General features: G+C 38.5%; 1 protein-coding gene across 3 annotated transcripts in view; it reads left to right on the top strand.

Moving 5' to 3' along the window:
- IMPG2 (interphotoreceptor matrix proteoglycan 2) overlaps positions 1-21,717 on the top strand; it is an 81,368-nt gene extending 59,651 nt beyond the window's left edge. For 2 of the 3 annotated variants that reach the window (XM_045501857.1, XM_045501855.1), the window contains 8 exons: positions 5,686-5,989; positions 7,208-8,490; positions 9,344-9,563; positions 14,495-14,705; positions 15,946-16,134; positions 17,523-17,721; positions 18,230-18,309; positions 20,965-21,717. In XM_045501857.1, the coding sequence (XP_045357813.1) occupies positions 5,686-5,989; positions 7,208-8,490; positions 9,344-9,563; positions 14,495-14,705; positions 15,946-16,134; positions 17,523-17,721; positions 18,230-18,309; positions 20,965-20,977 (2,499 nt within the window). In that variant the 3' untranslated portion in view covers positions 20,978-21,717. The remainder of the gene's footprint in view (positions 1-5,685; positions 5,990-7,207; positions 8,491-9,343; positions 9,564-14,494; positions 14,706-15,945; positions 16,135-17,522; positions 17,722-18,229; positions 18,310-20,964) is intronic. The other variant, XM_045501856.1, reaches the window with a different exon arrangement.
- The last annotated feature ends 327 nt before the right edge of the window (positions 21,718-22,044 follow it).

Below are 22,044 nucleotides of genomic sequence, written 5' to 3'. Positions count from 1 at the left end.
TCTTGTTTCATTGATCTTTTTTTTTTGTCTTTTTAGTCTTCATTTCATTAATTTCCACTCTGATTTTTATTTCCTTCCTTCTACTGACTTTTGTTGTTGTTTTTTTTTTCTGTTTCCTTTAGGTATAAAGGAAATTTGTTTATTTGAGGTTTTTCTTGCTTTTTGAAGTAGATCTCTTGCTATGAACTTGTCTCTTACAACCACTTTTGCTGCACCCCAGAGATTTTTGTGTAATGTATTTTTGTTTTCATTTGTCTGTAGGTATTTTTTCATTTCTCCTTTTATTTCTTTTATTTCTTTGATGATCCTTTGGCTATTCAGAAGCATGTTGTTTAATCTCTTTGTTTTTTACCATTTTCTTTCTGTAATTGATATCTATTTTCACACCATTGTGGTCAGAAAAGATGTTTTATATGATTTCAATCTTCTTGAATTTATTGAGTTGTTTCATGGCCCAACATGTGATCTGTCCTGGAAAACATTCCAGGTGCATGAGAAGAATGTGTGTTCTGCTGCTTTTGGATGGAATATTCCATATGTATATATTTTAAGTCTATATGGTGTAATATGTCATTTAAATCCAGTGTTTCACTGTTGATTTTATGTCTGGATGATCTATCCATTGATAAGTGAGGTATTAAAGTCTCTACCTATTTTTGTATTTCTGTCAATTTTTCCCTTTAGGCATGTTAATATTTGCTTTATGTATTTTGGTCCTCCTATGTTCGGTGCATATGTATTTATAAATGTTATAAATAACATTTATAATAATCCTGGTTGGATTGACCCCTTTATCATTATGAGTGATGAGTATACCTGTACCAGCTTTCTTTTTGTTTTCATTTGCATGGGATATCTTTTTCTATCTGTTCAGTTTCAGCCGTTGCATGTCCTTACTTCTGAAATGAATCTTTTGTAGGCAGCATATAGATGAGCCATGTGTATTAATCCATTCAGCCACTCTTTGTCTTTTGATTAGAAGATCTAGTCCATTTATATGTAATTATTGATAGGTATCTACTTATTGCTACTTTGTTAACTTGTTTTCTGCCTTTTTTTGTAGTTTATTCTGTCCCTTTCTTCTTTTTCTCTCTTCACTTGTGGTTTGATAACCTTCCTTATTATTGCATTTAGATTCCTTTCTAATTTTCTTTTGTGTATTTACTACAAGTTTTCGCTTTGTGATTACCATGAGATTCACATATCTTATATATATAACAGTCCATTTTAATTTGATAGCAACTTAAATTTGAATACATTTCAACACTCTACATTTTTAACCTCCCCCCATGTTTTTTTTTTAATGTTTATTTATTTATTTTGAATAAGAGCAAACCTGACTAGGGAAGGAAAAGAGAAAGGGAGAGAGAGAATCTGAGCCTGACGCAGGCTTGATCTCACAACCATGAGATTATGACCTGAGCTGAAATCGAGAGTCAGATGCTTAACCAACTGAGCCACCCAGGCGCCCCTGTTTTATGTTTTTGATGTCATATTTTACATCTTTTTATGTCATATGTCCCTTAACTGATTATTGCAGTTTTGTTAATTTTACTACATTTGTCCTTTGACCTTTATGCTAGCTTTATAATCGATTAACCCATTACTTTTATAATATGTTTAACTTTTCCTATGAGACTTTTACTTTTGCATGTTTTCTTGTCATTAATCAGTTCCATTGCTTTTCAACTGAAAGAAGTCTGTTTAATATTTCTTGTAAGGCCTGTTTAGTGGTGATGAACTGCCTTAGCTTTTGCTTATCTGAAAAACTCTCTCTTTACCTATTTCTGAATGATAATCTCACTGTAGTTGGGTATTCTTTCCTTTCAGTACTTTGAAAATTTCATGCCACTACTTTCTGGCTTGCAGTGTTGCTGCTGAAAAATCTGCTGACAGCCTTATGGGATTTCCCTTGCACATAAGTTTTTTTTTTTTTTTTTTTTCCTTGTGCTGCATTTAGGAGTATCTCTTTTGTCTTTACCTTTTGACATTTTAATTATAGTGTGTCTTGGTATAGATTGCTTTGGATTCATCTTTTTTGGAACTCTCTGTGCTTCCTGGACTTGGATGTCTGTTTCCTTCCCAGATTAGGGAATTTTTCAGCCATTATTTATTTAGATAAGTTTTCTGCCTCTTTTTCTCTCTCTTATCTTTCTGAGACCTCTATAATGTGTATATTATTCCATTTGATGTTGTCCCATAAGTCCCTTAAGGCATTGTCACTTGTTAAAATTATTTTTTCTTTCTGCTGCTCTGTCTGGGTGGGTTTCATTGCTTTGTTTTCTAGCTTGTTGATCTGTGTTTTTCTGCTTCTTCCAGTCTGCTGTTGAAACCCTCTAATGTACTTTTTAGTGCAGTTATTGTATCCTTCAGTTCTGTGATTTATGTTTGGTACTGTCTTATATTTTCTCTTTGTTGAAGTGCTTGCTGTGCACATCCCTTATACTTCCAAGTTTGGTAAGCACCTTTATGAACATTATTTTGAGTTCTTTATTAAGTAGATTGCTTATCCCTATTTCAGTAAGGTCTTTTTCTGATGTTTTCTCTTGTTCTTTCCCTTGGAACATATTCTTCTGTCCCCTCATTTTGTCTGATTCTTTGTGTTTGTTTTCTATGTATTAGATGAAACAGCTACCTCCCTGAGTCTTGTAGGAGTGGTCTTAAGTAGTGATTTTATCCATGGGGGCCAGAAGCACAGTCCCCTCTGGCCACCAGAGCCAGGTGCTCCATGGATATCCCCTCTGTGTGCATGTGCTGGGCTGTAGTGTGGGGAGTGGGTGGGTGGGGTTCTTTCCCAGGCTGTCAGTGACATATTTTTGGCAGGGGTCGGGTCATGGTGCTCTCCTCAGTGGTTCTATTGGGGGTCTGAGGGAAGATGTAGCACTTGCCTGGCTGGCTATGGCTCAGCTGTGGCATGGGGTGTGGGGTGGTGTTTGCCTGCCTGGCTGTGATGTTCCTGTGGTGTGGGATGGGAGCCCCACATGTGCTGGCAGTGTGGAGGGAGGTTGCCAAAATGGCACTCATCAACACTGGCGTTAGTAAGGTAGAGTAAGATTGCAAAAATGGCACCTACAGTGCTTCTGTCCTTAGAGAAAGCTCTAACAGGTCCCTTCCTTTTTGGCAGTTACTTTAAGATTAGTGTGTCTCCTTTACATATGGTTTAGGTGCTTTTCAAACTTCTTTTAATACCATAAGATCTAGTAATTCCACTACTGGTTATTTACTCAAAGAAAATGAAAACACTAATTAAAAAAGATACATGTGCTCCTATGTTTAAGATATGGAAGCAACCTAAGTAGGCCATTGATAGGTGAATAAAGAAGATGCGGTGTGTGTGTGCATATATATATATGCAATGGAATATTATTCTGCCATAAAAAGAATGAGATCTCGCCATTTTCATCAACATGGATGGACCTAGTGGGTATTATGCTAAGTGAAGTAAGTCAGACAGAGAAAAGCAAATAACCATATAATTTCACTTTATGTGGAATCTAAAAAAAACAAAACAAACACATACACATGCAAATGAACAAATAAACAAAAAAAGCAGAAATAGATCCATAAACACAGAGAACAAGCTGATGATTATCAGAGGAGAGGGTGGTGGGGTTATGGGTGGTTATCAGAGAGAAGGGGAGTAGGAGGTACAGGTTTCCAGCTATGGAGTGAATGAGTCATGGGGATGAAAGGTACAGCATAGGGATTATCGTCAATGATATTATAATAGCATTCTGTGGTGATAGATGGTAGCTATACTTGTGGTGAACATAGCATAATGTATAGAGTTGTAGAATCACTATGTTGTACACCTAAAACGAATATAACGTTGTGTATCAACTCTACTTCAGTTAAAAAGAGATGAAAAACTCTCTTTGAAACAAACAAACAAACAAACAAACAAACAGATATTGCTGCTTTTGCTCTGGGTTCTGGGGCGAGTAAGTCTGTGAGTGAGTCCTTTAAGGGCAGGTTGTCCATTCCCTATAGTTCTGGACATGGTCCCTGTTGGTTTTATGTTTGGAGGGCTGGTCTCAGGGGTGCAGGACTGAAGGGTTGAGGTGTCTGATATGGAGCACAAACTCCTTGCTCCTCAGGGAAAAGTTCCATGTTGGTGAGATTTCATTCTGATTGTGGATTGCAAGTCTTTGGGTGGGTTTTGGTGAAAGCATATCTCTGCCTCTCCTATCCAACTCAGTGTGGCCCTTTTATCTTTTGTTGTAGAGATGCTGTCCACCTAGTTTTCAGGACTTTTTCAGAGGAAAATTTTCCATATGAAGCTATATATTTGTTGTGTATATAGGTGAAGGTATGTTCAGTATCTTCTGATGCTGACATCTTGAACCCAACACCAGGAGGTTTCTTAAGGGATCTATCTCACGAGAAATATAACAATTCAACAGTGAAAGAAGTATTTTAGAAATCCAGCCTGTAATACTGTAGCCAGAATATGGTCAGCCTGTATCTTCTACTGGGGAGCTCTTAAAAGTACCATGTCTAGGTCCTATCCTCAACCAATTAAGTTGGAATCTCTAGGGTGTGAGGCCTGGACATTGGTGCATTTTTTTGTTTTTTGTTTTTTAATTGAGAGAGAGAGAGAGAGAGGGAGGGAGGGAGAGAGAGAGAGAGAGAGAGAGAGAGAGAGAGAGAACCCAAGCAGGCTCTGCACTCTTAGCCCAGAGCCCCATGTGGGATTAATCTCAGGAACTGTGAGATCATAACCTGAGTTGAAATCAAGAGTCAGACATTTAACCAACTGAGTCACCCTGGTGCCCTGGTGTTTTTACAACGGTTTCATGTGATTTTAATGTTATTTAGGGTAGAGAATGATTGTTCTTTTCTATTTTCCTTTTTCAGTTTTTGCCCAGGAAATATTTCATGAATTTCTTCTATACATATAGCACTTCTTATTTTTTGTTTTTTAGAAGTAAGCATAGATTGAAGTATATAAACTCCCATGAAATGCCATGGTCATTTTACCCATTAGCATCACATCTAAACTTTTCTGCATAGACTTATCTTTATATGATTAAATAATTAGCATGTTCAAGGATTGTGTTTCTGTCTACTTTTCTATCCCGGAAGTTATTAATACTATATTACTACATTAGTAAAAAGTCACTAGAAAGAGAAAATTGTATTTTTTAAGTGAGGTGCCATTTCGTAGATGTTGATATTCTTTTGAGGTAGCAAGACCACATTTTGATGTGGTGACATTTCATATCAAAACAAAAAACCTTAAGTAAATATTTCTAATTGTTCTTTCCTGCTGTAGGCAATGTGTCTAGGTTTTTGACGTCAAATTACAGAGAATAGTAATTTTGTATATAGAGTATTTAAGCTAATAAGACAGAGTAAGGGACCATCTAAAGCAAGAGAAATATTTTTTCTCACAAATTCACTTTGGAATCTTTTAAACATGGTATCTCATCTCTCCCCAATTTACGATGAGTTTCAAGAGGTACGTGGTTTTTCCCTAGAGTTTTCAAATAGTGTGTGGTTGAATAGGGGTTTGATTAGAGATCTGTTTGATTGGAGAACCCATGTCCCCACCCCCTCCCCACCAATATTACATTGTCTATGTGTCCCTAGAAAATCTGGGAATGTTACACATAGGTGATATTTGAAATCATTTTTGTGTGTTTCTTTTATCTATGATATGATTTAGCCTTTTTTTCCCCCCAGGATAATACCCTTCAAGCTGAATGGCCCTCAGCAGATGAATCCACCACCAGCAGTATTTCACCACTTGATTTCAGCTCTGGTCCTCCCTCAACCAATGGCAGGGAACTCTGGTCAGAAAGCCCTTTGGGTGATTTAGTGTCTACACCCGAATTAGCCTTTCCCGTGAAGGTGGGCCTCAGTTCTTCCCCAGAGGTTTTAGAGGTTAGCGGCTTGACTCTTCATTCTGTCACCCCAGCAGTGCTTCAGACTGGCTTGCCTGTGGTTTCTAAGGAAGGAACTTCTGGATCTCACATATTAGAAGATGGTAAGTGATTCTAATCACTTTTCATACTTTTTTACTTTATTATATCAGATGACAAAAGTTTTGAAGAAAGAATGCCACTAAGGCTAATAGAGAAGCATGGTAACATCTATTAGGAGGAAATATCTTGGAAAAGCTGTGTGAGAGAGGAAACAATCAGATTTAATTGGTTGGAATGGAGATTCCAAATAGGTAAATAACAAGAAATGAGCTTGGTGGGGTGGGGGTGGGGGATCAGTTAATAGATGTTTTGAACATCCTATTAAAGAATACATAATTGAATTAAATTACTATTAAAGAACTACTTTATTAACTTGGATGTTAAATGTTGTAGTGATAAACAACATCAAAGAAAATTATTCTAGTATCTTTTAGTAGTATTAATTGCGGGGGCCCAATATAGAGAATTTAGCTTGCATTAGGGAGAATGCAAGCTAAGGGAGAATGTAAACCAGGGTAGCTATAGCAGAGATTAGGAAATGAAAATCAAGTAGATGATTTAGTTGTGGCAGAAAGGAAAAATCAATATGACTTATGGATGGAGTATATTTGTGAAAGAGGAAGTTAAAGATATAAATAATGAGTCCAGGATTTTAAACATTGGGTAAATCTGGAGGATGATGGGCAATAAACATAATAAGGAAATCAGAATTCAAAGACAAAATTTCCTGGATTTTCTGTCTAGTTTCCACTAGATTCAGTCTTTGTTGTCAATATGGTTCTTTATTTTCATGGAGTAAAAAACTAAAATCTTTTTTTTTTTTTCAACGTTTATTTATTTTTGGGACAGAGAGAGACAGAGCATGAACGGGGGAGGGGCAGAGAGAGAGGGAGACACAGAATCGGAAACAGGCTCCAGGCTCTGAGCCATCAGCCCAGAGCCCGACGCGGGGCTCGAACTCACGGACCGCGAGATCGTGACCTGGCTGAAGTCGGGTGCTTAACCGACTGCGCCACCCAGGCGCCCCAAAAACTAAAATCTTTAAAGATGAATTATTTCAATAGCTGAGATCTTGTTATCCTCAGGGAAGGGGGTATATTCATGAGTGATTGTACCACATCACAAAATCATGAGATCCTCTTGCTTGCTTATATATCAAAGTAAAAATCAGCACTGTACATCCTAACTTAATGAGAAAACAAATAGCTTGTTTTATTAGGAGAACTAGGAATACATTTTGGCAATTCTGTAGATTAATTAATGGAAAACTTTATTTTTAGGATTAATCAAAGTTGAAGGGCCAGAAGATATTCTTTCTGTTCATTCATTGCCTTCAAGTCCATTCACTCATCCAGTGCCAAAGGAAACGATATCATCTGTGGAAGACTCTGAAGTGTCTTTGACATCCTCACCATATCTGGCCTCCTCTGTCACTTTAGATCTTGCTAAAGAAACAAAGATACCTTTTGGCTTGGACTCTTTGGCCTCCAAAGTCAAAGGCCAATTAGAAGTGAGCACTTTGATGCCAGACACATCCATAGAAAAAGAGTTTATATTTGAGAGTGGTTTAGGTTCAGGATCTGGGCAAAAGGTGGATCTGGTTACTTGGCCATGGAGTGAGACTTCATTAGAGAAGAGTTCTGAACCACTGTCTAAGTCATGGCTTGAAGATCAGGAATCACTTATGCCAACTGAAGGTATAGATGAGAAATTAGGTATAGATGACAAAGATTCCACAGGGCAAAGTACTGAGCATTTAAAATATGGATATTATGATAGATCCACACACTTTGCAGAGGAAGAGCTCATTGGTGGACCTACTGTGCCCATCTTTGCAGAAACCACAACTGAATCTGCATCTCTAATTCTCTCCAAGCAAATATCAGAGGCACCTGACATTGATGATTACTCAGTTACCAAAGCACCTCTTCTATTGACAGCTATAGCAATCTCTGCTTCTACTGGTAAACCAGAGCTACCATTTCTAAAGAAGGATATGGAACAAACTATAGAGTCATCCGACCATGAATGGTTTGACAGCAAGGTTTCAATAATGAAGCCAGATATGCAACCTTTGGGGACCATATTGCCAGAATCAGATGTAGTTTGGGCAAGAACTTCTTCCCTGGGGAAATTGTCCAGAGACATATTGGCAACTACACTACAGAGTACTGACAAGCTCTGGCTGAAATCTTCCATGACACAGTCTACCAAATTGTCTCCAACCACAAGCTCCACCCTGCTAGAGGATGAAGTAATTATGGGTGTACAGGATATTTCATTAGAACTGGACCGGATAGGCACAGATTACTATCAGCCTGAGGTAATCCCTGAGGAAAATGGCAAGGTTGGTAGTTATGTGGAAATGTCTACAAATGTTCAGTCCACAGAGAGGACTATTGTGGTGCAACCCACAGAAGGAGGTGACTTGAGTCATACCCAGACTGCAGGAGCTTTGGTGGTTTTCTTCAGCCTCCGAGTGACAAACATGATGTTTTCGGAAGACCTATTTAATAAAAACTCTTTGGAGTATAGAGCACTGGAGCAAAGATTTTTGGAACTGGTAAGCACAAGAAATGCAACATGGGTATTAGTGAATAATCGTGTATGTACTAACCCTCTTTCTCCCAAACATAAAATCTGAGCCAGTGAAAGTCTGGTCTGTTGTGCACATTGATTTGTAAATAGCATCATAGTCTACGGTTGGTAGAAAAACAATACAACAGATAGATACAAGAAATGGGAAACACAAATATGGCCTGAAGATTATATAATAACTTAGATACTGAAGATTGTATTCCATGAATCATGGAACTGAAACAAGTTTACAATTTCTTTTCACATTTTATTATGAGACCAGTTTTCTGTAGGTACTAATAATACCTTGACTGTTGTGAACCTTGGTTTTTGTTAAATGTGTTATTTTTATTTTTTGGGGGGGGTAGTAAGAGAGCACAAGCAGGGCAGAGGCAGAAAGAGAGAAGGGAACAGAGGATCTGAAGCAGGCTCTGTGCAGACAGCAGAGAGTCTGATACGGGGCTTGAACTTGAGAACTGCAAGATCATGACCTGAGCCAAAGTTGGATGCTTAACCAAGTAAGCCACTCAGTCACGCCTTGACTGTTGTGATTCTTTAGTGAAACAGAGAGAATAAACTCTCTGTTATCTAAAACTGTCTGAGTTTCATGGATTCTTAAATATTGCTGTGAAAATCTCTTGACTCTCAAGTGATTGGCAATTTATACTTTTATTGATGAACAGTTTAAATAAATGAAATACTGAATATACAATTGAAATAGAATATAATGTCAAAAAGTGGGGGAGGGGCTCATTCTTGTTTTTTGGGTGGGGGTTGGTATGTTTTGAACAAAATAGCAAAACCTTGTAAACAAACTGACTACTTTTCATGTATTGTAGCTGGTTCCCTACCTCCAGTCAAATCTCACAGGGTTCCAGAATTTAGAAATCCTGAACTTTAGAAATGGCAGTATTGTGGTGAACAGCCGAATGAAGTTTGCCAAGTCTGTCCCTCCTAATGTCAACAATGCTGTATACATGATTCTGGAAGACTTCTGTACCACGGCCTACCAGACCATGAACTTGGCTATTGATAAATACTCCCTCGATGTGGAATCAGGTAATGGTATTGAATGCTGATGGTGGTTTCTTAATGGAATCCGGTTATTATTCTTGTGCATTTTCTTCTATAGTGAATCAAGGTAAATTCAATACTTGTAGGAAAAAGAGTATTATGTCAGGCAGAATCTCCACATCTTGGTAATTATTAAATGATCTCTTCAAAGGACATCAATATCATTCTTTTTTAAAAAGGGTTGTTCACATGTATTACCTTGTTTACCTCCCATTCCCTTTTCTTTTCTTTTTTTTTCCCCCATTCCCTTTTCTACCTGCTCTGTCTAGCTCTCTTTTACTTATCCCCTGGATCTGCTCTACTCATCTCTGAGTTGCCAAACCCAAAAGATTTGCACTCTCTTTCCTTCTATATTACTTTCCTAAGCTGTTTTATCCATTTCCATTATTGTAAATCTTATATAAATGTCAGTAACTCTTCACATTTATTAATGCTTATTTATTTTTGAGAGAGAGAGAGAGAGAGCGAGTGCACAAGCAGGGGAGTGGCAGAAAGAGAGGGAGACACAGAATTCGAAGCAGGCATCTTTTAAGTAAATTGAATCCTTCTGTCAGCTTCACTGTCTTGAGAAATGAAAGCCATATTCACTCACCTACTTGAGCCAGAAACCTGGGAAGTCATTCTGATAACTCAGTTTCCATCACCCCCAAACTTATATTAATTCTGAAAATTCTAAATATGTCTTAAATCTGTGTACTTCATTATCACCTCTCATTTGAACCAGTTTCCCCACTACCTGTCTTATTCCCCTCCCCTATACAGACCGCAGCCAGGGTGCTCTCTCTAAAACATCAATCAGATTATTTCACTTCCCTACTTGAAATCTTCAGTGGCTGCCTGGTTCAATAGCCATGAGCTCTGGTCCCTATTTTTTCCCCCGTATCATCCAGTGAAACTAACTTCTTTGCTCACCATATTGTACTCAAATTAGCTTGTTTTACTTCTTCAGATTCAAGAAACTTGCAAGAAACTTTGCATATACTTACTGTCCCTGTTGCCTAAAACTCTTTCCCCTCTCTGCTGATTTCTGTTCACCTTTTATGCCTCAGTTCAAATTTTTTTCCTCAAGATTTTCACTGACTCACCCATAATCTGGATTGGGTCTTTCCTTTTAGTCTTTCCTGTAATATAATATTCTTTCCTGCTATAGAGTGTATAACTTTTGTAATAATGATTATTTATGCACATAGTTGCTTTGTGGCTATTTTTCCAGTTGAGCTATCCACAAGGACAGAGACTTGTCTGATTTATTAATCACTTTCTGGCCCAAACCTAGCACAGTATCTTGCATGTAAGAGGTACTCAAAAATACTGTGACTGGCTGAAATAAACCATTGTTTTTATTTGGAACACTTGGATGCAGAGGATACTGTTGGATCCTCAAACTTTGTTCTCTTTTTCCTTCCATAGAGAGAACAGTGATTTTGAGTAGGAGTAAGGTGAAATGCCTAGGTTTGTATTTCTCTAGTGCCTTTTACTCTCAAACTGTTTTGGGAGTCAACACTATTCTTTAACTGGGAGAAAAGCAAACATTCTTCCCTTTGAAATTTTTGAAGGAACATCATTCATTCAAAATGAGGAAAGTGTGGGGCAGTGGAAGAAGAAATTAATTATAATTTGGAAGGCCTGGTTTCTTGCCTCTGCTCTGCTGTTTGCCATTTGTGTAACTCCAGATGAGCTATTTTATCTCTGAGGCTTAGTACTTATATGTTAAATGGGGATAGTATTATTACCTGGTCTATATATTTCATGGGGGCTAGTCTAAGGATTAAACAAAAACCATGCAAAAACATTTGACTACCCACACAAATACAAACAGTTATGATTTATACAACTTTTGCAAAAGTCCTTCTACTTCTTTTTAAAGAGATTATAATAGTGGCGCCTGGGTGGCTCAGTCAGTTAGGTGTCCGACTTTGGCTCAGGTCATGAACTCACAGTTCATGGGTTTGAACCCTGTATCAGATTCTGTGCTGACAGCTCAGAGCCTGGAGCCTGCTTTGGATTCTGTGTCTCCGTCTCTCTCTGCCCCTCCCCTGCTCTGTCTCTGTCTCTCTCAGAAATGAATAAACATTGAAAAAATAAAAAATAGAGAGAATTACAATAAAGAAGTGCGTTCACTTCAGTTTTGTGTGTAACTCACATGTCAGCTGCATGGCAAGTCATCTAGGTTTATAGGGTCACCTTTTCCTTTAATATTCAAATGAACTGGAATCAGCCTCTCCCTTGTGCAGTGTAAAACCTGCATTCACGGCCTTCTCACTCTCACTATCTCTAGGAATTATCCGGGAATTTAAATATTTCTTAATATCTCCAGCTCTGAGTTAGTTGAGCTGTTTCCAGTCTCACATTTACTTTGACCCATGTGGTTGTTCTTTATGTTAACCCAACACAGATCACAGTCCCGTTTTTCACTTCCCAGAACACCTCTAACCCAAGGTAGTTGATTCTGTCAGATATTTGCCGATGGTATGAGGGTGATGGAAGAGGCTTTATTGTAGCGTTGCAGGTGGCTTAAGCATATTACTATTAGGCTTAACCATCCTAAATTCCTCAGCAAATCTTTCAAAGGCATCTCTTACTGGCCAACTTTTTCTCCAGGACCCAGTCAGCTACCATGTTATTCTGGCTGCTCTTGCTATCTTTCCAGACCCTCTTCATATTTCCTTCACTCTTATTTTCCTGAACCCATAAATCCTTCTCTTCGCATTCTATTGGGAAAAAACCAGAATGTATTCATTCTACAATTTAGATCCTGTCTCCTATCTTAAGCTGAGCTCTAAGTCTACCTTTGATTCTTCCAAACAGAGGGTCATGCATTCTGGGCATCCTCACCTTCAACCCGCACAAAGACCTAGAAAGAGACCTCCAAACTACAGCCTTTTATTTACATGATTATATATTAGTCTTGGTTTTTCTCAGTCTGGAAGCAAAAGGGAGCAAGATTTTTTTTTCCTCTTATACTCTATTTTCCTTCCCTCCCTCCTGCAAAAACATTCACCTATACCCATATAGAATGGCCACGAAGTTTTCAAATTTCTAAGTAGGTATTTTCCTATAGCATGCATATTTTTAGTTAAAAGACTTCCAATTAAAACACTATTTTATCCCAAGATGGACTAGAGACAAGGCTGACTTGTCTCTTGCCTTACTTGTTTTCACATCATGTTTCAGAAATTCTTGAACTTTTATCAACAAAAGGGAGCCACACAATACCATCCTTCCCACCCCCTATATACACTCCTTTTCTTCAAGTCTAAGATTAGATTATTTTCTGATTACAGAGTGACAAAATGAATACTAGGGTAAAGATGTGTAGACTTAGGAAATACACAGATGAATCCTGCATATAGAAACTGCCCATCTGTCATCACATTTGGATGCTCTCCTTGTTATAAGAGCATCTTATCAGTGTCTCCTATATTAATGTCCTAGGGCTGCTATAACAAAGAACCACAAACTGATTGGTTTGTAACAACATAGCACTTTATTCTCTCATGGTTCTGGAAGCTAGAAATCCAAAATCAAGGTGTTTGGTAGGGCCACATTTCCTCTGAAAGCTCTAAGAAAAATTCCTTCCTTGCCTCCTTCTAAGCTTCTGGTGTTTGTCGACAGTCCTCGATGATCTTGACTTATGGATGCATCACTCCAGTCTCTGTCTCCATCTTTATATGGCCTTCTTTTCTGTGTGTTTGTGTCTCTGTGTTCAAATTTCCCTTTTCTTTTAAAGACATCAGTTATTGGGTTAGGGTCCACCCTAATCAAATATGACTTCATCTTAACTTGATCACATCTGCAAAGAACCTGTTTCCAAATAAGGTCATATTCTGAGGTTTTGAGTGGACATGAATTTTGGGGGCTATACTATTCAATTGCGTTTGTCTCCGCATTCCTTCATAGGATAAAGGAAAATAAGCTGCAGAGATCCAAAGTCCAAGACCACAGATTTGTGCAGGGTATCTTTAATCTCCAGAGCAGCAAGAAAATCATTGATTCTCAAAACCATATTAGTTTCTCTGGAAACAGAGACTATGCTCTTTATTTTTTTTTTTTAGCTCCCCTTAGCCTTTTGGCTAAACTTCATGATTTTTCATCTAGATGAGTCTATGGATCATTTCCACCTATTTCATCTGTCTTTGGTATCTGTGTCACCATTTGCCACTCACAGATTGCTGTTTATCAGTGAAGACATATAGCGGGATGTTCTTCGGTAGGATAGAAGACCCATCATGGTCATTGTCTTGTATCACTTTTGACTTGTTATTGTCATAATTATTTAAAATTTTTATTTTTTCTCATCTAATAAAGAAAAATAGTTACTGAAGTCAAAATATTATTGGGAATGGCCTCAGGTGGTGTAGGGCTGATTTATTTTTCTCACATTGGCTTCAGCAAATTTCAGATGTTCTTAGCTACTCTTATTGGGTTATATCCACCCCTGAGGCTCCTATCAGTTCTTCTCTGGGCTCTGTTTCCTCATCCCATGTTCTCAGTGTGGAGAACTGGCATTTAGCATTGTATACAGAACACAGGTAGTACTGTAACTACTATAGTAGGTTAGGGTTGGTGCAAATGAATGATATATGAAAACTATGTTGAATTTAGATTGACAATTACATGGCATGTGTTTTAAGGCTTCCACATGCTTCTTTGATAAAACATGTAAAAAAAAAAACAGGTCATTGGGTTTTATCCTTTAGTTCTGGGTTTCAGAAAATTTGACAAAAGTTCATCAATCCAAGGATGGGTGAGAATTTTTTGTGGTATTGGTGGTGATGGTATACTTTAATGGTTCAGGAATGGGGTTGCCCTCTGGTACTTTGCAGTGGGAGAGTGTTACTGGAGGGGCTTCATGTATCCCAGCCCCTGTATTTTGCCTTTTCTTGTATAATTCTCTGGTTTGTTTGATATTTTAGGTGATCAAGCCAACCCTTGCAAGTTTCAGGCATGCAATGAATTTTCTGAGTGTTTAGTCAACCCCTGGAGTGGAGAAGCAGAGTGCAGATGCTACCCTGGGTACCTGAGTGTGGAAGAACTGCCCTGTCAGAGTCTCTGTGACCTACAGCCTGACTTCTGCTTGAATGATGGAAAGTGTGACATTATGCCTGGACATGGGGCCATCTGTAGGTATGTTGCGTAGAGACTTTGGCTTCCCAAGGTTATAGATAACTTCCTCTGTAGTCATTGTCTACACCTATGACTTTAGGATAATCATAGCAATATTTATTATAAAAGTTATATCTAGGCAATAGATGGATGCCATCTAGTTCTCATGTGAAGCCTGGGTCAGTTAATAGGCCTGAATTATACCCAGTTCAATTGGTTATTTTACTTTATACTTTTAGGAAGCTATAAGAAAAACATTATTTAAATATGTCTTACTTGGAGAGTACTTGCAGTAGTTGGTGTTCGCTGTGTTGTTAGGCATAAGATTAATACTTTATACTGTGAAGTGTTTGTGGTCCTCTTGGATGTGTTGTTAAAGGCTTTGAGCTGCTCTTGGTCCTACTGATATTTCAAAAATAAAGTTCCTAAGATCCATTTTTTTAAAAGGCAGAGCCTAAGAAAGTCCACAGACAGACGAGCAGATTCAGGTAGCCTGACCATTTTCCTGTACTCATTTCCCTTAAACAAAACAGAACTAGTCAACCTCTGAACTACACAACAACTAGTCACATGGATGTAAATGGAGAAAACGCTTAGAATAAATGGGAGAAACATGAATAAGAAGATGGTTTGTGAACGTCAAAATGGGCGAATGTTGGTATAGATGCCAGACACGGAGGACATAGGTGGGGATGATCAGACTCTTTTGAATGAAAAAGTATAAAGTTGAACTAGAAAACTCCAAGGAAAAATAGTTTGCTGATTTCCAGAGAAATTAATATTATTTTGAAAAGCAGTCATTTTCTTGCTGCTCTGGGAATTGACACTTTTGCCCAAGCCTGGGGCCTCAGGGTTGGGGGAATCTCTGCAGTGTGGTGAAAGGAGATGAGGAGTTCGGAGACTGGAGTCTAGACCCAGATTTGTTGCTGACTAATTGTGTGATCTCATAGTCACTTTCCTTCATGGGCCTGTGTTTTGTTAAGTATAAATAAGAAAGTTAAATAGAGTACTTTCTTTCGGTCTAGTCAGTCTTTTATTTAGTCATTTACAAATCGTCATGGAAGACCTGCCAGGTCTGCACCAGCCATTAATCACAACCTTAAATTGTATGATCACTTAACCTGTTATGTTCACTCCTTTACTGAAGCTTCACATGGTCAGTATTTGTTTCACTACCTTTCCCCGGTCCTGCCAAAGGTTCTGCCATTGTTGTTTTCAGCACAGTGGTTCTGGTTTTGGACTTTATCTCTTCTCATTACAGATGCCGGGTGGGTGAGAACTGGTGGTACCGAGGTGAGCACTGTGAGGAGTTTGTGTCTGAGCCCCTGGTAATAGGCATCACCATTGCCTCTGTGGTTGGACTTGTCCTCGTTTCGTCTGCTGTTGTCTTCTTCCTCGTCAGGACTCTTCAGACTCGTCATGTTAGGAGAGAGAGAGAGAGGCTCAGCAGGTATATAAAGAAAATTGCTCTCTAATGGAATAAAATACTCCTTTTATTCATTTATGTTGTACTTACTAAATGCCCTATTGGATATATGGATCTGGTTGGAGGAGAGGAAGCTATAAAGTTGAATAAAAACATGGTCCCTATCCTCAAAGGATGTCAGATTGGAAACAAACGTAAACAAGAGTATGAATAAGATGCTAAGGGGCCTAGATGAGGGATTAATTCATTTGGCCTGGGAGAGTGTCTTAGAAGTTTTAATGATGGTTATGATATTTAGCTGGACAGGAGGGTATGTGTTTCCTGGGGGGGTGGTGGTGGTTAATTGAATGAGCATGAGCAAAGTCAGGAAGGCATTCATGAATCTCAAGACACACTGAAGGAATGTCATTGTTGAATGTGGCCAGAAGGCCTGTTTTGCCATTGGGGAGGAATTAGAAGGGTGATGGAACTGAGGTGAGACCCCTGTGTGAAGACCAGATCTGTTAGTTTGTTCCCTTTTGTCTCTTACCAGTGGTAATTAGCTAGATTGTAAATCTGGGTAAGAATCTGACAAGAACTAAAATCTGTTTCTCTGTTTAGTAGCTTCATTAATGGGGGAAATGAAACCTGCTCTTCCTAGTAGGATAGAGATTCAAAGACCTTTTAGTTGTTATGTGATCATGATCCTTGGTTGTACTTTGCTTCTGTGCTGCTCGAGTCTGTAAGATCTTTCGCTTCAGGTTCAGGTTACCTGTCCTCATTCTCTGGCATGGCTAGGGAGACACCTCTCCTAGGTTCCTAGAGCACCCAGGACATACTTCCATCATTGTTGTTACATTTTTTTTTTTATTAATTCTGATTTTGCTTTAGAGTGTATTCAGGACAGGGTTCCAACAAACTCTTTGTGTCATCAGCATCTAGAACAATCCTAGGCACATAATTGATGCTCAGTAAATATTTTTAGATCTGAATGGAATTTCATTGAGGTCTCCCTGTATTTACTTTTCTATCAAATTCTCTGTTTACTGATGCAACTCAGGTTGCATACTGATTTTGACTTGCATACTCTGGGAATGATGGAACTGTATTCATTTAATGAAATACTGTACGGTGAAGGACATATTTCCCCATCAACATTTATTGACAAGCATTTTGGGGCAAATAAAGACAAATAAGACATGAACAGTCATTCCATAGGGCACTTGCCATGTAGTTCAGGAAATGATAATGATACCACCTGATAAATAATATTTGAGATTGATCTGAATATTTTTCATAGTTACCTCCCCACATCTGTATCCAGCTCACCTCTTTTTCTTGCCCAATAGAAATCGTGCTTCAGGTAAATAGTCTTTGAAGTAGTTGAGGGTCTGAAAAACCTCAATCAACCATACTTTTGTTTTTTGCTCCAGCAGGCAGCCTGACAGCCTCTCATCAATTGAAAATGCTGTGAAGTACCCTGCATATGAAAGCCATGTGACTGGACCCGAGCAGTATGAGGGGACCTATCCTCACAACCCCTTCTACAGCTCTGCAAGTGGAGAGATGATTGGTGGTCTGAGCAGGGAAGAAATCAGGCAAATGTATGAGAACAGTGAGCTTTCCAAAGAGGTAGGTAACTTTGCTTTTCTGTTGCTGCTGCTGCTGCTGCTGTGTGTGTGTGTGTGTGTGTGTGTGTGTGTGTGTGTGTGTGTATGTGTGTGTGTGTGTGTGTGTGTGTGTGTGTGTGTGTGTGTATGCATACACACGAAAGTACATGGACCTTAAGAAAGAGTGAAAAATATTTCCTGGTCAGTTTTTTACCTCATGGTATCTTCCAGTCGATGTGGTATGCAGGGGATATGCAATTCTGAGCTATATCTAATTTCCCCCTCCAGTGCTTTCTTTTTCCATTATTAGCAAATGCTCTCTCTTTCCTCCCTCCTTTCCTTAGGAATATATGTCTGAGTTATCCAGAGTGGTTCATGCAGTAACCAAACTCTAATTTCTCTGAAAAGGCCATTCTGTCCTATAGCTCTCCCCTGGGTAGCCCAGAAAGCCACACTTCCTTATAAAAAATGAGAACTCCTTCAAAAAAAGCTGCTGGGGTTTTTCTAATGGTGTTTTTTTCTTTTCTAAGGAAATTCAAGAAAGAATGAGAATTTTGGAACTGTATGCCAATGATCCTGAGTTTGTAGCTTTCGTGAGAGAACATCAAATGTAAGCATTTGTTACAGTCTCTTATGCAGGTTCTTAAGCTGTGCCTTAGAATAGTGCCACCAGTGTGGGTACATAACATAATTCCTGTCCTCATGACATGGGTTCTGGTGATAACCAATGCTTATTAACTGGTAAGTGAGGAGGGGAAGCCGCCGATACATGAAGGGACTTAAGATCACAATGATAACAAATGGTAGAGAAGATTTAAAACTATCTGTTCTGACCTAGAGATTCCTGGGCTATGTTGTATTTTCTCTCTTGTTACCACAGAGAACACCTGTGATTTAATGCTCTAAAATATTTTTCATGGACAGTTTCTATGAAAAGCACTTGAGCAGCCAAAAATCCTCACACATTTCAATGTTTCCTTCCATTGCTGTCTTGGTAGACAGTTTTCAGTATGCTTTGAATTACACAAATCTCATTAAAGTATTTATCTCTTGCTTTTATCAAGTTAATCTTACATTTCCCTCTTTCACTTTCCATTTGTTTTTCTCAGCATGCATTTTGGGCAAATTCTGTAACTATTTTTCTCTGTTCCTCAGGATCCATAATCATACTTATGTTACCAAAATAAACTATCGTGGGTCACCTAGGTGGCTCAGTCATTTAAGTGTCCGACTGGCTCAGGTCATGATCTCACAGTTCATGAGTTCGAGCCCCGCATTGGGCTCTTTGCTGACAGCTTAGAGTCTGGAGCCTGCTTCAGATTTTGTGTCTCCGTCTCTCTAAGTCCCTCCCATACTCATATTCTGTCTCTCTCTCAAAAAAAAAAAAATAAAAAAAAAAATAATAAACTATCTTATAGAGAGGCCATTGTGGGCATTAATTGAATATATGATGACTGAGATATAATTTGGCTTTGATATTTGTTCCTGCCCTCATAAAGGTACTTCCTCATGGATGGGGTTCCACTGAGGCCAGATATCTTTGCCTGGCTTTTAGAAGAGAGAAACCACAGCAATTCATGCATGCTTGCAGAAGAAATTGATAAAGCGTCATGATAACACACATGGCCTTGATGGGAGCCTCTGCCCCTTTGCTCTGAATCCCTTTGCTCTGATAAGCAGTCCTTCACTTATGGTTCCTCTCTGATAGGAAGGGATTAATTAGAACCTAAGGAAACTGAAGAAGATGGTTTTTAAATTCCAAGTACATAGTAGAGATTCCTTTAAAAATCTCTGAACATCTGACTTGGTCCCTGGGAGGTGCTGCCAACCTTATTGAATGTTGTTAGAGCCATATTACCAGGAAACTGCCTTTCTTTTTTTTTAAACTTGTTTTATTTTTTATTTTTTTAAATTTACATCCAAATTAGTTAGCATATAGTGCAACAATGATTTCAGGAGTAGATTCCTTAGTGCCCCTTACCCATTTACCCCATCCTCCCTCCCACAACCCCTCTCGTAACCCTCAGTTTGTTCTCCATAGTTATGAGTCTTTTCTGTTTTGTCCCCTTCCCTGTTTTTATATTATTTTTGTTTCCCTTCCCTTATGTTCATCTGTTTTGTCTCTTAAAGTCCTCTTATGAGTGAAGTCATATGGTTTTTGTCTTTCTCTGACTGACTAATTTCACTTAGCATAATACCCTCCAGTTCCATCCACGTCATTGCAAATGGCAAGATTTCATTCTTTTTGATTGCCGAGTAATACTCCATTGTATATATATACCAGGAAACTGCCTTTTAAAAACCAGGACTCCCCTTCATCCCTACAACTCTGGCCAGCAGATTGCCTATGGCTCCATTTCAGTGGTATCCAGTAGAAAGAACATAACTGATGTTTTTGTCTTTCCTAAGACTCTTTATAAGCCTCTTGGAGCCACCTGCTTGAATGTGTTCTCTCAATTAAAAATGCATTTCATTTAGGCTAAGACATTCAAAGAAGGGATTCAGGAGACTGTAATTAGTGACACATAGATTAATTACATGCTTCAGTTTCTTGTAACTGCCTTTGAAACATACAAAAAAAAAATTCCATGTGGCAAAGAATATTTAAATAAGAAGATCCAGTGAAACAAAAGAAAGTCCACATAAACACTATAACCTTAAGAAGGATGTTCATTGAGGAAAGATGGCATTGAAAAAATGTTAGGTATGTAAATTCATACATTTTCAATTTCACTTAGTCTCAGCATTTTCTTTTAAAAAAAATTTTTTTTTTCAACGTTTATTTATTTTTGGGACAGAGAGAGACAGAGCATGAACGGGGGAGGGGCAGAGAGAGAGGGAGACACAGAATCGGAAACAGGCTCCAGGCTCTGAGGCATCAGCCCAGAGCCCGACGTGGGGCTCGAACTCACGAACCGCGAGATCGTGACCTGGCTGAAGTCAGACGCTTAACCGACTGCGCCACCCAGGCGCCCCTAGTCTCAGCATTTTCATCTACCAGTAGCCCAAGAAAATGTTCATAGACTGGATTTAGGATTCATAAAAACATTACATGGTCTTGATAGAGTGGGGCTTTTTTTGGTGGGCGGAGGCGGTTTGTTTGTTTTTTAGCTCAGCAAAGCACAGGACAACTTTCTGCAAAGAAAGAAAATAGAAAATGTTGGTGATCTTAGGAACCATATGTTGGTGATGTATTACAACAAAAGTGAATTTCAGAGCATTTCTTGCTTTTTCAATTAATTGTTCTTTGTTTTTTTCATGGCAGGGAAGAGCTTTAATCAAAACTTTTATTATGAAACTGATCAGAAGCCTAGAGAAGATGGAGATCACTTGTTACCTACGTCATATAATTAACCTGGATTTTGACCTCTGTTGGAAGAAGAGTGAAAAAATTAAAAATTAAAAAATTAAATTTGGGGACAAAATTTTCTCTAGCTTAAAATTTCAGAATGTAGTAAGAGATGTGACCATTTTTATACCTACAAATACCAAAAGCTGTATTTAAAGAAACTCAAAGCTGTATGAGTTCTGGGAAGTATTCTACAAGAAAAACTTGGGCCTAGGAGTTGGGACTGAATTCATTATCTGTTCTGAATCTTGAAAGTGTGTCTTAACTGTGGCTCAGGTTTTCCTGGAAGAAGATAACAGGAGACCATTACAGGAGAAGGCAGGCTTAGTAACAATATTTTGTAGCATGTTTGTTATTGTTAGGGGGAAGGAGAAGCCTTTGAAGTAGTTTTAATATAGTTCATAGTCAGACATTCATCTACATAAAAAATATTAAGTTTTTTTTGGCAATTACACTATTGAAGAAAAAGTAACCTTTTTGCTATAGTATACAGTTAGGCTTGTACTTCAGTTTCCACCAGAATTTTGAATTTCCTGAGCATATGAATCAAGACCACATTATTGTTAAGTATGTCAATATCCTATTTTTTTTAGTTGTCAAGGGCATTACATATGTATAATTTTTTTAAAATGTTTATTTATTTATTTTGAGAAAGAGCATGAGCTGGGGAGGGGCAGAAAGGGGTGGGGGGAGAGAATCCCAAGCAGGCTCCACACTGTCAGTGCAGAGCCCAGTGCAGGGCTCAATCTCATGAACAGTGAGTTCATGACCCGAGCCGAAATCAAGAGTCAGATGCTTAACCGCCTGAGCCACCCAAGCGCCCCTCATATGTATAATGTTTAAAGGGTTCCCATTAGACTACAGATTAATTTAATTATGTGGACAGGGAGGGAGTGAATGGGCATTGGGTCAAGGCCACAGCACTGAGAATGTATTTGGCCGATCGATGGGTGGGCTGAGTCAAACTAATGGGCACCCTGACTCTTCTTTGGCTAT

This window comes from Leopardus geoffroyi, chromosome C2 (genome assembly GCF_018350155.1).
Source record: "Leopardus geoffroyi isolate Oge1 chromosome C2, O.geoffroyi_Oge1_pat1.0, whole genome shotgun sequence".
In the NCBI taxonomy this organism is placed as follows: Eukaryota; Metazoa; Chordata; class Mammalia; order Carnivora; family Felidae; genus Leopardus; species Leopardus geoffroyi.
Note: the sequence above shows the minus strand (reverse complement) of the source record. Positions and strands in the feature narration are given on the sequence as shown.